The sequence below is a fragment of the Plecotus auritus genome (genome assembly GCF_963455305.1).
Source record: "Plecotus auritus genome assembly, chromosome: 1".
In the NCBI taxonomy this organism is placed as follows: Eukaryota; Metazoa; Chordata; class Mammalia; order Chiroptera; family Vespertilionidae; genus Plecotus; species Plecotus auritus.
Window position 1 is genome coordinate 51,414,418 of NC_137770.1, and position 16,424 is coordinate 51,430,841.

At 45.3% G+C, this 16,424-nt stretch overlaps 1 protein-coding gene and 1 pseudogene across 7 annotated transcripts in view; both read left to right on the forward strand.

Moving 5' to 3' along the window:
• Positions 1-14,425, forward strand: part of CIAO2A (cytosolic iron-sulfur assembly component 2A) — a 30,354-nt gene extending 15,929 nt beyond the window's left edge. For 3 of the 6 annotated variants that reach the window (XR_013960259.1, XR_013960261.1, XM_080662173.1), the window contains 2 exons: positions 4,540-4,585; positions 13,962-14,425. Coding sequence is in view for 2 of the 6 variants with exons in the window: in XM_080662173.1 (XP_080518299.1) it covers positions 4,540-4,585; positions 13,962-14,059 (144 nt within the window). In the remaining 4 variants the exon portion in view is untranslated. The remainder of the gene's footprint in view (positions 1-4,539; positions 4,586-13,961) is intronic. The other 3 variants (XR_013960260.1, XR_013960262.1, XM_080662174.1) reach the window with 1 other exon arrangement.
• On the forward strand, positions 609-2,040 carry LOC308245234 (SWI/SNF-related matrix-associated actin-dependent regulator of chromatin subfamily D member 2-like; annotated as a pseudogene). Its single transcript has one exon. The product of its transcript is annotated as an SWI/SNF-related matrix-associated actin-dependent regulator of chromatin subfamily D member 2-like (transcript).
• Positions 14,426-16,424: the final 1,999 nt, after the last annotated feature.

Below are 16,424 nucleotides of genomic sequence, written 5' to 3' on the forward strand. Positions count from 1 at the left end.
CAAACCATCTATTTGGCTACCCTGAGGTATAGTTCGTATAGAAATAGCAGGGTAGCCCTAGCCCAGTGGTCGGCAAACTCATTAGTCAACAGAGCCAAATATCAACAGTACAACGATTGAAATTTCTTTTGAGAGCTGAAAACCGACTTCTGCGCATGGGCCACGAAGTTTCAATTGCACTCTACGTGCACGCCCACATGTGGTATTTTGTGGAAGAGCCACACTCAAGGGGCCAAAGAGCCGCATGTGGCTCGCGAGCTGCAGTTTGCCAACCACTGCCCTAGCCGGTTGCTCAGTGGGTAGCATCAACCTTCAGACTGAAGGGTCTTGGGTTTGATTCTGGTTAAGGGCACATGCCCTACTTGCTGGCTCGATCCCCAGTAGGGGGCATGCAGGAAGCAGCTGATCCTTGATTCTCTCTCATCATTGATATTTCTATCTCTCTCTCCCTCTCCCTTCCTCTCTGGAAAAATAAAAAAACAAAGAAAGGAAGAAATAGGGTAAATGCTGACTCCTTTATTTACCATTTTTCAGAATAATGAATCATGCTTAATTTAAACCAAAGGTTTTATATCTGTTACTTTGTGTCTAGAATAAGAGTTAGTATTATGCAAGCCAAACCAGGACCAGTGCTCAGGAGGACAGGGCCAGCTGGAGGTATGAGGGACACGTGGGGCTGCTGCTTTCCACCCCATGGGCTCTGCAGGCCCTGTAGTGCAGTACCAGTGGCCTGGCATGTCACCAGGGAGCTGGATGTCCATGGCTGGCTTGCAGGTGGAACCCCTTGCGGGTTCCCCATTTGGCATAGCTACTTCACTTCCATCTGGTATGCCACCTGCCATGATGGACCCATTCCAAAAATGCCTGCTTGTGCCCCAGGCCCAGCCCCAATGCCTTCCAGCACTGCAGGTTAATGAGGAAGAAGTTGGCAGATAAGCTTCTACCTCAGCAAATTTGGGAGCTTGTCCCAGAGTCTCAGGTATACATGGATCTTCTGACTTTTGAGTGGAAGCTGGACCAGACCGTTGCTTGCAAGCAGATGGAGATCCAGGAGGCCATCAAAAAGCCTCTGCCGTGAAAACGAAAGCTGCGGATCTATATTTCCAATATGTTCAGTCCTAGCAAGGCAGAAGGTGACAGTGCAGGAACTGTAGGGAACCCCAGCAGGGGACAAGGTGGCTTCCTGGGAACTCTGAGCAGAGGGAAAACTGGATGATCCTAGCAAACAGAAGAGGAAGTTCTCTTCATTCTTTAAGAGCCTTGTCATTGAGCTAGATAAGACCTGACAACCACCTATTGGAGAGGCATTGGATGCCCACCACCCAGCAGATGGATGGCTTCCAGGTGAAATGGCCTGGAGATCTCAATGTCAAGTGTACCCTCTTGCTCATGTGGATCATCAGCCTCCCCAGTACAAGTTGGACCTCTGCTGGCAAGGCTGCTAGGAATGCAGCTCCTGTGGCTTTATATCAAACACTACCAGCTACAGTATGAGCATGAGCATGGGTACATCAATTCCTACCATTACTTCTGCCAGATCTCAGCTGTGGTCGACTGTTTCTCCGAGATTCCCATGAAGCTGGCTGGGTTGCTGCAGCACCCAGAACCCATTGTAATCAACCATATCTTTAGGTTGAACCCTAACCAGAAGAAGACAGCTTCTTATGCATTGGAGGTGGACAGCCCACTCAAGGCTCAGATGAGCAATTTTCTGGCCTCTACCACCAATCAATAGGAGATTGCCTCCCTTGATATCAAAATCCATGAGACCATTGAGTCCATCAACCAGCTGAAGACCCAGAGGGATTTCATGCTCAGCCTTAGCACTGACCCCCCCACCCCCCAGATTGCATCCAGGAATGACTTCGTTCACAGCACCAAGACCTCAAGATCATCTCTGATGTGATTGGGAACCCTGAGAGATGAGATGCTTTCTACCACCAGCCCTGGACCCAGGAAGCAGTATGAAGGCATATCTTTGTCAAGATGCAGCAGCCAAGGCAAGAACTGGAACAGGTGCTGGGAATTCGCCTGACCTAACTGAATAGGGATCCCTCCCTTCCTTCTCAGCCTGGAAGGGACCATCATCTGAGACTGCAGACACAGGCACAGAATAAAGAAGGGAGTGAGGGGTATCTCCTGTCACCTTCTACTTCCCAGCTTTAGTTTCATAAATGTAGTGGTAGAATTCCTTGTTGCTTGACCCCCAAAGCCTTATTACTTACTTGATGGGTTGGCTTCAGTTGGGTTCACAACGGATGCCTCTGCCCCCTGCACGCAGGCCCAGGTAGGACTACTGGAGGCCTTGCTTTGATATAACTGTTAGGTTTCAAAACCAAAGGCCCCTGGCTTTGCTTGTTTACAGACCCCCTTCTGGGGCAAGTGCCCTGGCTGGCTCTTGGGGAGCTGGGCAAGGAAGAGGGACACAACTTACAGTCTTTCTAGCCTTTTTTTTTTTTTTAAATATATTTTATTAATTTTTTACAGAGAGGAAGAGAGAGGAGAGGGATAGAGAGCTAGAAACATCGATGAGAGAGAAACATCGATCAGCTGCCTCCTGCACACCTCCTACTGGGGATGTGCCCGCAACCAAGGTACATACCCTTGACCAGAATCGAACCTGGGACCTTTCAGTCCGCAGGCCAATGCTCTATCCACTGAGCCAAACCGGTTTCGGCTTCCTAGCCTTTCTTTTCTTTCTTTCTTTTTTTTTTTTTTTTTAATATTTTATTGATTTTTTACAGAGAGGAAGGGAGATGGATAGTTAGAAACATCGATGAGAGAGAAACATCAGTCAGCTGCCTCCTGTACACTCCCCACTGGGTATGTGCCCGCAACCAAGGTACATGCCCTTGACTGGAATCGAACCTGGGACCCTTGAGTCCGCAGGCCCACGCTCTATCCACTGAGCCAAACCGGTTAGGGCTTCCTAGCCTTTCTAAACCGAAGTTCTTTGCCATTCCTACTAGCCCAGCCTTGTTGCTGGTTTTTTCTTTTCCTTTGGGTATTTACATTATTTGGGGAGCAGGTTGTCCTATGCAGGACCCACTTTTTTGTGCAGGGGATAAGTTGTTTTTTTAGGGAATCCTATTTGGTGCCCTCTCCTTTATTTTCTTGCTTCAATCTATGCCAGCGGCTCTGGCCGCCATTATCTCCTGGGATGCCAGAGGGCTGCCACCCTAGCTCTTGGGTCCAGGGCTATAAAGCCTCCTAGCGGAAGGGGACACTCAAGTTCTCCGGCATGGCCTGAGGTATGGGTGTGCTTGCTTGGTGGAGGGCAGGGGGAGGTGGGGAGAACTTGTTAAGGAAGGTAGGCCTAGGGCTTGGAAAGTGCCACTTTAGGCAGGTTTAGAAATTTCCAAGTAAGTCCTTGTTTATTGGGGTTCCCCCCCGCCACTCCCCCACCAAAAAAAAAAAAAAAAAAAAAAAGACTGGACTAGATGATCTCTAAGGTCTCCATTAGCCATGATATGCTATGATTTTTTTCACTCATGAAAAACATCTCAGTGGTAAATAATTATATAGGAATTAGTTCAGCCCTAGCCTTTTTGGCTCATTGGTTAGAGCACGGCCCACAGACTGAAGGGTCGTGGGTTTGATTCTGGTGAAGGGCATTACCTGGGTTGCAGTTTCCCTCCCCGCCCCTGGTCAGGGCATATGTGGGAGGCAACCAATAGATGTGTCTCTCTCCCATTGATGTTTCTCTCTCTCTCTCTCTCCGCATTCCTTCCACCCTCTCTAAAAAAATCCATGGAAAAAATATCCTCGGGTGAGGATTAATAAACAAACAACAAAGAATTAGTTCATATGCTCCATTATTCTCTGGGAAGTAAACATGTCTTTATCACATAATATGACTTATTTACCATAGGATTTGCAATAATTTTGTGGGTTTGACTCAAAAGCTCTGGTTCTTGGAGGATAGCTTATGAAGGAGTGAGTAGAGCAGAACCAGGAGGGTTAGCTTAACCTATATTGTACTTGAGAATAAATTTGTCAAGGTAAAAATGGATGAGAAAAGGAGGATACTGAGAACTATATACTGTGATCCCATTTTTGTAAAATAAGAAATAAAAAGGAATGTCCAACCTTAGGGTGTATGTGTATGTGAAATATGTGTTAGATTATGGGTGGTATAGAGGAAAAATATGGAAGAAACTACACTAGATTATTAATGTAGCTTTATTGAGAGGTGGGGTAGGGAGCAAGTTTAGATACTGATTTGAGAGGAAGAATTAGAGTGCAGGAGAGGGATTTCCATGAGTAAAACATATATGAGATCTTATTTGTATAAAATTACATTAGTTGTATTTTAAAAAATGGAATGCCCCCTGCAGACCTTTCCCAGATGACCAAAATTAAAAATCCTGCTCATTTAAGCCCTTGTTTTAGAGAAGAATCTGAGGGATTTGTTCCTAAGTCTTTGATGGTGGAAAAAGGATTTGGGCTTTCTTCCCGAGACTGTTGAGTCCATTTAACATTCCACTTCATCATCTTAGAATGCCCTAAATGTTTTGCTTTTAATATTTTTTTTCCTAGTTGGAAATCTACATTTCTGAAGGAACCCACTCAACAGAGGAAGACAGTAAGTGAATCTTGAATCATTATTAAAAACAACTTCAGAAAGTACTTTATCTGGAATACCAGGTTATTCTGCCAGCCAAGTATCTATTTGGTCTTTCGCAAAGAAGTGAAAAATCAGTTAGTAGCTCTTTCTTAAGGTGTGGAAACATAGACATTTTTATGAACTTAATTTTTTTCAGTAGGACTCGGGGTGAATTATAGTTAGGCCCTGTGGATATTGACTGGTTTAGGCCAGTGGTTACACATCTGTAAAGAACATCCGGTTCTAGGAAACTTGACTTATAAGCTCTAAAGAGGACTGATTCTTTTCTTTGGTGGCAGGATAGAGAGCTGTGTAGTTGAAATTGAAGGTCTAGTGAGTAAAGCTTTAGGGAATCATGGAGTAGGTGTTATCTTTCTGGGTTAATGAATTAAAATGGGAGGGGGCCCTGTCCAGGTGGCTTAGTTGGTAGGAGCATGCACCAAAATGTTGCTGGCTTGATTCCCGGTCAGAGCACATACCTAGGTTGCAGGTTCATTCTGCAGTCATAGTGCATAAAGGAGGCAACCAACCAATCAGTTTTTCTCTCTCATATCAATATTTCTCTCTCTTTCTTGCCCCTCCTCTCTTTCTAAAAAATCAATAAAAACATCCTCAGGTGAGGATTAGAATCTATACTAATAAAAGAGTAATATGCTAATTAGACTGGGAGACCTTCTGGACAAAGCCAGGGGCTTGGCCAGCCTGCAAACCTCCCCCAAATGGCCCCTTGCCCAGGCTGGCTACGCCCCCGCAGTGGGAACCCTCACCCCGATGGGGGCGTGGGCAGCCTGCAAACGGCCCTCGGCCCCTCACCCAGGCCAGCCACACCCCCAAGTGGGGACCCCCACCCCGAAGGGTGTGTGGCAAGCCTGAAAACGGCCCTCAGCCCCTTGCCCAGGCTGGCCTCGCCCCTCAGCAGGGATCCCAACCCCGATGGGGGCATGGCTGGCCTGCGAACTGCCCCAGGCTCCTCGCCCAGGCCAGCCCTGCCCCCAAAGGAGACCCCCTTCAAGGCAGACCAGCCAGCCCCCACCCGTGCACCAGGCCTCTATCTATACTAATAAAAGGGTAATATGCTAATTAGACTGGGAGACCTTCCAGGAGACCTTCCAGTCGTCCTTCCGGACAAAGCCATGGTGGAGGGGCCAAGGCAGAGGCAGTTAGGGGCAATCAGGCCAGGAGGGGAGGGCAATTGGGGGTGATCAGGCCAGTGGTGGGGGGACAGTTGGGGGCGGGCAGGCCAGCGGGGAGGGGCCAGTTTGGGGCAAGCAGGCCAGCAGGGGGGGCAGTTAGGGGCAAGCAGGTCAGCGTGGGGGGCTGTTGGGGGCGACAAGGCCAGCAAGGGAGGGCAGTTGGGGGTGAGAAGGCTGGCGGTGGGGGCAGTTGGGGCAAGCAGGCCAGCAGGCAGAGTGGTTAGGGGTGATCAGGCAGGCAGGCAGGTGAGCGGTTAGGAGCCAGTGGTCCTGGATTGTGAGAGGGATGTCCGACTACTGGTTTAGGCCCGATCTCATAGGAATCAAACATCCCCCAAGGGATCCCAGATTGGAGAGGGTGCAGGCCAGGCTGAGGGGCCCCCGTGCACAAATTTCGGGCACCGGGCCACTAGTGATAATAAAATAAAATGGGAGTAGGGAACCTTTTTTCTATAGAGGATCTCTGACCTACAGAGAGAAGTCAATCAGTGACTAATTAAAAATATCAGAGTTGGGGTTTGGGAAAAGCAAAAGACAAAAAGTTCTATATAACCTATGTATTATATTAAAAACAGAGAACAGCCCTGGCTGATGTAGCTCAGAGGTTTCAGCATCAGCCCACATGCACAAGGATTATGGGTTTGATTCTTGGTTAAGGTATATACCTGGGTTGCAGGTCCCAAGTAGGGGCGCATGTGGGTGGCAACTGATCCATGAGTCTCTTTCAAATTGATGTTTCTGTTTCTCTCCCCTCCCAACCCTTGCTACTCCCTCTCTCCTTTCTACTCTCTCTAAGAAAAAAAAAAAAAAAAAAAAAAAAAAAATTAAAAAAAAAATTGAAAAAAATCCTCCAGAGAACAATTTTATCTATAACTAATAGAGTGCAAATAATGAAAAATACATTTAAAATGCATGTTTCCCTAACCCAGTGGTCGGCAAACTCATTAGTCAACAGAGCCAAATACCAACAGTACAACGATTGAATTTCTTTTGAGAGCCGAAAACCGACTTCTGCGCATGGGCCACGAAGTTTCAATCGCACTGTACGTGCTTGCCCACACGTGGTATTTTGTGGAAGAGCCACACTCAAGGGGCCAAAGAGCCTCATGTGGCTCGCGAGCTGCAGTTTGCCGACTACTGCCCTAACCGGTTTGGCTCAGTGGATAAGAGTGTTGGCCCATGGACTGAAGGGTTCCGGGTTTGATTCTGGTCAAGGGTATGTACCTTGGTTGCTGGCTTGATCCCCAGTAGGGGGTGTGCCAAAGGCAGCTGATGGATGTTTCTCTCTCATTGGTGTTTCTAACTATCCCTTTCCCTTCCTCTCTGTAAAAAATCAATAAAAATATATTTAAAAAAGTAAAATACATGTTGTTCTTAGCTTTTATCACTAAGTAAATTGGGAAGTTGGAAAACAGCAGAGGAGGGGAAGAAAGGGACAGTAATAGAGTAAGAGCAACAATAAGACAGACATATATAGGAAGACAGTGACTTAAAAAACATACACAGGAAGAGATGCACACAAAAAATGAACACAGAAGAGAGGTGCAGAGAGGGAAGGAAGCCCACTGCTTTCAGAGTATCAGCCCATTTAGGAACCTTTTTAGGTACTGTCATGAAAACTGCTAAAACCATGTCCTATTTTCACAGTTCCAGACCTGTAGATTTTTTACTCCTCGTGTATTAAATTTATTCAAATCCCATAAGCTGATGGCTTCTACCTCTTAATTAAAATATAAAAGAGTTTAGATTCCCTAAATCCACTCTTGTTATGTCTTTGAAATTCCTCTTAATTATGGGATTTTATAATAGGATAGTATTAAGCTTTATTTATTTATTTTTAATTTAATAAATCTTTATTGTTCAGATTATTATAGTTGTTCCTCTTTTTTCCCCCATAGCTCCCCTCCACCCAGTTCACACCCCACCCTCTGCCCTTACCCCTCCCACCACTGTCCTCATCCATAGGTGTACGATTTCTGTCCAGTCTCTTCCCACCCCCCCCACATCCCCTTCTCCCCAAGAATTGTCAGTCCACTCCTTTTCTATGCCCCTGATTCTATTATATTCACCAGTTTATTCTGTTCATCAGATTTTTTATTCACTTGATTTTTAGATTCACTTGTTGATAGATATGTATTGGTTGTCACTTTGTTATTCATAATTTTTATCTTTACCTTTTTCTTCTTCCTCTTCTTAAAGAATACCCTTCAGCATCTATACTAATAAAAGGGTAATATGCTAATTAGACTGAACATCTTCCGGACGACCTTCCAGGTGTCCTTCCGGACGTCCTTCCCGACAAAGCCATGTTGGCGGGGCCAAGGCAGAGGAGGTTAGAGGTGATCAGGCAGGCAGGGGAGAGCAGTTAGGGGGATCAGGCCAGCAGGGGAGAGCAGTTGGGATCAGGCTGGCAGGCAGGTGAGCAGTTAGGAGCCAGAGGTCCTGAGGGGTCCCAGATTGGAGAGAGTGCAGGCCGAGCTGAGGGGACCCCTTCCTGTGCACGAATTTTGTGCACCGGGCCTCTAGTTTCATATAATACTGGTTTGGCTGTGATGAACTCCTTTAGCTTTTTCTTATCTGTGAAGCTCTTTATTTGACCTTGAATTCTAAATGATAGCTTTGCTGGGTAAAGTAATCTTGGTTGTAGGTTCTTGCTATTCATCACTTAGAATATTTCTTGCCATTCCCTTCTGGCCTGCATAGTTTCTGTTGAGAAATCAGCTGACAATCGTATGGGTGCTCCCTTGTAGGTAACTAACTGTTTTTCTCTTGCTGCTTTTAATATTCTCTCTTTGTCTTTTGCCCTTGGCATTTTAATCATTTTAATTATGATGTGTCTTGGTGTGGTCCTCTTTGGATTCCTTTTGTTTGGGGTTCTCTGCGCTTCCTGGACTTGTAAGTCTATTTCTTTCACCAGGTAGGGGAAGTTTTCTGTCATTATTTCTTCAAATAGGTTTTCAATATCTTGCTCTCTCTCTTCTTCTGGCACCCCATAATTTGGATGTTGGTACACTTGAAGTTGTCCCAGAGGCTCCTTACACTATCTTCATATTTTTGGATTCTTTTTTCTTTTTGCTTTTCCAGTTGGGTGTTTTTTGCTTCTTTGTATTTCAAATCTTTGACTTGATTCTTGGGATCCTCTAGTCTGCTGTTGGATATCTGTATATTATTCTTTATTTCAGTCAGTGTATGCTTAATTTCTAGTTGGTCCTTTGTCATATCCTCGAGGGTTTCACTAATTTTCTCGGAGGTTTCTAGAAGATTCTTGAGTAACCTTATAACTGTGGTTTTGAACTCTATATCCAGTAGTTTGCTTTCCTCAGTTTCTTTCATTTGTGACCTGTTTCTTTGTCTCCGCATTTTGGCTGCTTCCCTGTGTTGATAGAGTGGCTTTGTGTGCTAGGTGTCCTATAGGGCCCAGTGGCTCAGCCTCCTAATTACCTGAGGTGGACAGTCTTGGTGCACCCCTTTGTGGGTTGTGTGCACAGTCTTGTTGTAGTTAAGCCTTGATTGTTGTTGGTATCACTGGGGGGAATTGACCTCCAGGCCAATTGGCTGTGAGGACCAGTTGTGTCTACAATGGGAGAACTTCTGTGCTGGAGACACCCTTGTGGGGCAAGACTTGCTTCAGTGGGACTTTGGTGCTCACTGAGTCTGCCCCCTGAGTGTGTCTCTTATGGATCTGAAGAGTTGTAATCTGGATGGTCTCACTCTGACTACTGGGTACACTGGCTCTTGGATCTCCAAGGAGGTGCAAAGTCAGCCACTGCCTGAGGCCACCCAGCAGGAGCTACAGAGAGATTTGCAGATTCCTCTTCTTTGTTTGGGGTTTGGAGGTGCCCAGATGAGGCCCAGCTGTGAAGCAATGCAAGCTGCTGTGGGGCCTTGGACCTTCTTTTGGAAGCTCTGGGGCTCTGTGACACAGCTGCAGTATGTTAGGTTTTAGATTGCAAAGGGCCAGGCCATTCATATGCTAAAGCCTGTGCTCATAGCTTGGGTGGGGTTGTAAATTGGGTGGGGTGGGGTCTGAGGGAATCACCAGGGTGGAGCAAACAGCAATGGCTGACCGTCATCCCTGCCCCAAAGAGGTCCCCAGGTCTCTGTGTCCCACGGCACCGTGTAGGAGCAATGATTGCTGCAAGCACCTCTGAGAGAAAGCCACCCTTGTGTTCCGGTCTGATGCCAGACAGCCCAGTTTCTCCCTGTATGAGTCTGGGTCCCTGGAGTCTCGCCTGGAACTGGAATTCAGAGCAGTTGGGAGCTTGTGTCTCCCTCCGATTGAAAAAGACAACTGTGTAATCAGTTGCCAGCCGCTTTCCACATGTGCCTCTGTACCTCCGCACCTCCTCTGGGTCTCAGTGTGCTTTTCTCTTTCCTTCTAGTTGTATAATTTCCACTCAGCCAGCCTTCCCATGGTTCTGGATGATATCCGTTTTGTCTTTCAGTTGTAGTTTTGAAGTGGTTGTGCAAGGCAGCAAGTTCAGGTGTTTAACTATGCAGCCATCCTGGTTTCTCCTCGTATTTAGCTTTTTTAAAATGTATTTATTGAGTGCTTTCTTTATGTAGGCACAGTTTGACCTTTGAGATACATCCTTGCCCTTGTGGAGTCTACATTGTAGGAAGAAACAGAATTGCAATAGTTTATATGGGAATATATATGTTTCCTACATGTGACATTTTAGCAGGATACCAGAAAAGTTAGCCCACTTTAAGAATATGGACATCTCACCATGATGTGTGGCTCAGTTGGTTGTGCATCATCCCGTGCACTGAAAGGTTTCTGGTTTGTTTTCCAGTCAAGGCACATGCCCAGGTTGCGGGCTTGATCCTTGGTAGAGGGTGTGGAGTAGGCACCCCATCAATGTTCCCTCTCACACTGATGTTTCTCTCTCCCTCTCCTTTCCTCTCTCAAACAAACAAACAAACAAACAAATAAATAAATCTTTACAAAGAATATGGATAGCCCTGCATAAATAAATAAATAAATAAATAAATAAATAAATAATAAATAATAAATAAATAAATAAATAAATAAATAAATAAATCTTTACAAAGAATATGGATAGTCCTGCCCCCAGGTCAGTTGGTTGGAGTGTTGTTCCTTGCACCAAATAGGTTGTGGGTTTGATTCCCAACCAGGTCACTTACCAAGGTTGTGGTTTAATCCCTGGTTGGGGAGCTGATGGGAGGCAGGCAATCCATGTTTCTCTCTCATATTGATGTTTCTCTCTCTCTCTCTCTTTCTCTCTCTCTCTCTTTCTCTCTCTCTCTCTCTAAAAAAAAATCAATAAACATATACTCAGGTGAAGATGAAAAATAATAATGTAAAGAATATAGAAATCTCTCTTGAACTATTCCATCAGGATTATTTTTAGCAAATTATAGACAACCAATATGGACCAACTAGTGACCTGGTGCACGAAATTCGTGCACATTAAAAGGGGATTAATTAGCCCTAACTGGTTTGGCTCAGTGGATAGAGCGTCAGCTTGTGGACTGAAAGGCCCCAGGTTCGATTCCAGTCAAGGGCATGTACCTTGGTTGTGGACACATCCCCAGTAGGAAGTGTGCAGGAGGCAGCTGATTGATGTTTCTCTCTCATCGATGTTTCTAACTCTATCCCTCTCCCTCTCCCTTCCTCTCTGTAAAAAGCAATAAAATATATTTTTTAAAAAAAGGGGATTAATTAGAGGAAATAATTTAATATTGCTATTTGCCCTTTCTCTATAATAGAAGTGTCAGAGATGAAAGAAAATTAGTAAAATGTATATGAGAACCTTCCTACTGTCAGAGTCTGGGGCTCACCACGGGACCCAGAGTCAAGTCCCCGCCCACTCACATGCACCTCAAAATCGCGTGAGACCCAGACCTGGCCGGCCCCCCCCATTGGGCTAGATCCAGACCTGGCCAGTCCCAACCCTTGTCAAACCCTGCTGGGCAGGGGGCATAGCCTCAGGTCCCCTGGCCCGGCGCCAGGACGGGGTGTGTGGTCTGAGGTCCCCCAACCCAGACCGGGGCGGAGGGCGTGCCTTGAGGTCCTCCATCAAGCCCCGGCAGGTGGGGGACATGGCCTGAGATCCCCTGTCAAGCCCCGCTGGGTGGGGGGCATGGCCTGAGGTCCCCTGTCAAGCCCTGCCAGGCAGGGGGGTGCAGCCTCAGGTCCTCCGGCCCAGCACTGGGACGGGGGCGTAGCCTCAGGTCCCCCGTCAAGCCCCGTTGGGCGGGGGCACGGCCTGAGTTCCCCCGACCCAGCACTGGGGGTGCACCTTGAGGTTCCCCGTCAAGCCCCGCTGGGTGGGGGGGCACAGCCTGAGGTCACCTGTCAAGCCCAGCCAGGCAGGGGGGCGCAGCCTCAGGTCCCCCGGCCTGGCGCTGAGGTGGGGGGAGCAGCCTGAGGTCCCCTAGCCCAGCACCAGGACGGGAAGTGCACCTTGAGGTACCCTGTCAAGCCCCGCCAGACGGTGGGCGTGGCCTCAGGTCCTCTGGCCTGGCACTGGGGCGGAGGGTGTGGCCTGAGGTCCCCAGCCTGATGCCAAGGTGGGGGGCGTGGCCTGAGGTCCCCTGTCAAGCCCTGCCGGGTGGGGGACACAGCCTCAGGTCCCCTGTCAAGCCCCTCGGGGGCGGGGGAGGGCGTAGCCTCAGGTCCCTGCTGATTGCTTGTTAAGGCTCCTTATGGGAACTTGGCCTTACCTGTGCATGCAGCCATCTTTGTGACAGAGTGATGGTCAATTAGCATATTCCCTCTTTATTAGATAGGATAACCTTTATGATATGAAGATCCATGCAAACTAGTTTAAAAAAGGAAAGATCCAGCCTGGCCGGCATGGCTCAGTGGTTGAGCATCTACCTATGAACCAGGAGGTCACAGTTCAATTCCCAGTCAGGGCATTTGCCCAGGTTGTGGGCTTGATCCCCAGTGTGGAGTGTGCAGGAGGCAGCCAATCAATGATTCTCTCTCATCATTGATGTTTTTATCTCTCTAGCTCTCTCCCTTCCTCTCTGAAATCAATAATATATATACATAAAGGAACATAACTAGAACATTCACATAAGAAGGGCTCATAAATACACATGGGAGAATGTTATCCACTATTAATCAAGAAATTGCAAATTACAGTCATTGGAACTATTTTTCACCTGTTTTATGTATGTATGTGTGTGTGTGTGTGTGTATATATATATATTTAATTTTTTTATTCTCATGTAAGAATTTGTTTTTATAGATTTTAGAGAGAGAGGAATGGAGAGAGAGAAACATCGATGTGAGAGAAAAACATCGATTCGTTGCCTCTTGTATGTTCCCCAACCAGGAATCGAACTCACAACCTAGGTATGTGCCTTGAATGGGAATCAAACCCACAATCTTTTGGTGTACAGGACAATACTCCAAACAACTGAGCCCACCTGGCTAGGGCTGTTTTTTGTTTGTTTTTTAATATACTGGGTATTTTTGGCACACTAATAGCAAATGTATTGCTGTTGAGAATACAAATTGGTAAAAAAAATATTGGGAAGTAATTCAGTTATATCATTCAAACCATAAAAATGCTCATGTTCTTGCATCTGATAATCCCACTTTGAAGAATCTTTCCAAAAAGAAGGCTATATGTTTAAAGGTGCTTGTTGTAGCATAGTGTTTATAATTTATTTTTTAAGATTCATTTTTCTTCATAATTCATTTAGAACACTTACAATTTTTGCTGTATTAAATAACCCTGTAGTTAAAAAAAATAGACTTAAGGGGAAAAAAAGAGCAATTTTCAAAATTGTATTTACCTTGTGCTTACTTTGGCAGCACATGTACTAAAATTGGAATGGTACAGAGAAGATTAGCATGGCTCCTGCACAAGGATGACATGCAAATTCGTGAAGCGTTCCATATTTTAAGAAAAAAAAAATGGTATTTACCCTGAGTGTAACATCTGGCAGTATGAATATGGACAAAGACTGGAAAGAAAGAAATGAAAATAGTTGTGGTAGAATAGTAGGATTATAGGGGATATTTTTCTCTTTAAAGCTTCCTTCCAGAACTTCTGAATAATTAGCTAAAATCAGTTTTAAGTTCTTAGGGAGTTAAATTCTGTTTTAACAGCCTAAGAAAAATACTATCTGTTGCCATATATTGACACAGTTCTGCTAACTTTTGTCTGTGTGTTTTTCAGTCAACAAGCAGATAAATGACAAAGAGCGAGTGGCAGCTGCAATGGAGAACCCCAACTTACGGGAAATTGTGGAACAGTGTGTCCTTGAACCTGACTGATAGCTGTTTTAAGAGCCACTGAACTTTGTTTGATATGTTTGTTTAAACTCCTTGTAAAATGTAAAAGACTCATGTTTAATACATAGGTGATTTATACCTCAAAGCATTTTTTTAAAAGATGATTTCCAGGCAAGATAAGGTAGTACCTAGTTTGTTCATTGTATAACATTCTCAGGATTTGTAACACTTAAATGATCAGACAGAAAAATATTTTCTAGTTATTATGTGTAAGATAAGTTGCTATTTTTCTGATGCCTATTCTGATACAACTGCTTTTAATGTCAAATATTTACTGTGTCCAAATGTATTCAATTTAAATCATTACTCTGTAAAATAAATAAAGCAGAGATGATTCTTTTAATGACACACCTTAGAATGTTTTTATTGAATTTTAAATTCAGTGTAAATGTCGACTGAGATATTTACAAAGCTTTATTTTTCTGAATGTGATGTAGAATCAGAGATCTGAAAGCCAAAATGAACCCTTAAGATCAGGCTGGGGTCCTGCCTTTCTTCGAGGAGAGTTCTGGACCCATTTAGATGAGGAACAAATGTGGAGAGGGCCAGGTGGCAGATATAATTTTGAAGATCAAGAATTCCCCAAAGCAGGTGTGTGTGTGTGTGTGTGTGTGTGTGTGTGTGTGTGTGTGTGGTGTGTTTATCCTCACCCGAGGATATGGTTTTAAAAAATATATATATTTTATTGATTTTTTTACAGAGAGAAAGGGAAAAAGAGAGAGAGTTAGAAACATTGATGAGAAACATCAATCAGCTGCCTCCTGCACACCTCCTACTGGGGATGTGCCCGAAAGCAAGGTACATGCCCTTGGCCGGAATCGAACCTGGGACCTTTCAGTCTGCAGGCTGATTCTCTATCCACTGAGCCAAACCAGTTAGGGCCTGAGGATATGTTTATTAATTATAGAGAGAGAGAGTAAGGGAGAGAGAGATAGAGTAACATCAATGAGAGAAACATTGATTGGTTGCCTCCCATACCTGGGATCGAACTTGAAACCTAGGTGTGTGCCCTGATTAGGAATCAAACCTGAGATCTTTTGGGTGCATGCGTGGACACTCCAACCAACTGAGCCACCCGGCCAGGGCTCCAAAGCAGTTTTGATTAAAACAATCTAAATTTATGGTCTCTCGTTTACTTACTTTGTTCAGTTTGTTTTAGGGGATAATCGTCATTTTAAGTGTAACAGGGTTTGGCAAGCAGTCTCCAAGATGGTCCCCAGTGATCTTAGATTCCTGATATTCATGCCTTTGAGTAGTTTCTTTCTATGGGGAATCAGAGCTGGTCGACATGACTAAAGAATCAGAGGTGACAGTATATGACTTCTGAGGTTAGATCATTATTAAAGGTGCTGCTTTCGCCTTGTTGCTTGTTCTGAGGGAATCCAGCCGCTATGCCCTGAGAACACTGGAGCAGCCTGTGGAGAATGCTAGTGGAGAGGAATTGAAGCCTCCACTAACAACCAGCACTGACTTGCAAACCAAGTGAGTGAACCACATTGGAAGTGACCCTCCAAGCCCTTGTCAGGCTGATACCATGACTGGAACCGCACAAGACCCTGAGCCAGAACTACCTAATTAAGCCAGAACTACTTAATTCCTGAATTCCTGGCCCAGAGAAGCTGTGAACAATAATAAATATTTATTGTTTACACCACCAAGTTTGGGGGTAATTTATTTTGCAGCAATAAGTAACTAACATACAAGTTATTAGAGTGAAACTCTTTTGCCTCAAATTTGAGAATCCTAAGGGGAGAACAGGAGAACTTGTTTCATGGCTCTTGAGCCCCTTAATCTACTTCAAGAATACAAGTTTTGAGAGAACAGAGGATTTGGTAAGAAGATGGATAAAAATGTTTTTTGAATAAAGTTGTTTCTGTGAGTTCCAACCCCCTTTTTGGCAGAAGAGTAGGGAAGTGACACTATTATAAGCTGAGGAAGATTTCAGGGGGTCAACTCAGAGAGTTTGGAAATGTCTTCTCTGCAGTTAGGACACCCGGAAAACTGCCTGGCTTGGGACTGGGAAAGAAAGCACAAGTGGGCTGAAAGCTAGTATGTCACTCGGCTAGGAAATCTAGCGGGGGAGAGAAAGGCAAAGCTACTTTGGTGACAGTTCTTTCTCATGGCCAAGGATGCATGAATTTTCCCCATGGACCATTGGTGGGGTCATATTGGACATTGTCCAACAGGCCACCAGCAGAGCCAAGGGGACCTCAGCAGAAAAGGACTTGCATGTACTGCCTGGTGCCTAAGGACTGAGGAGAAAACAGCAAGTGAACAGCGAGGGTGGAGATGCATCTTCCAGGGTAAAGGGTTGCACAGCAGGAACCTCTGGTAAACTCATGAAAGT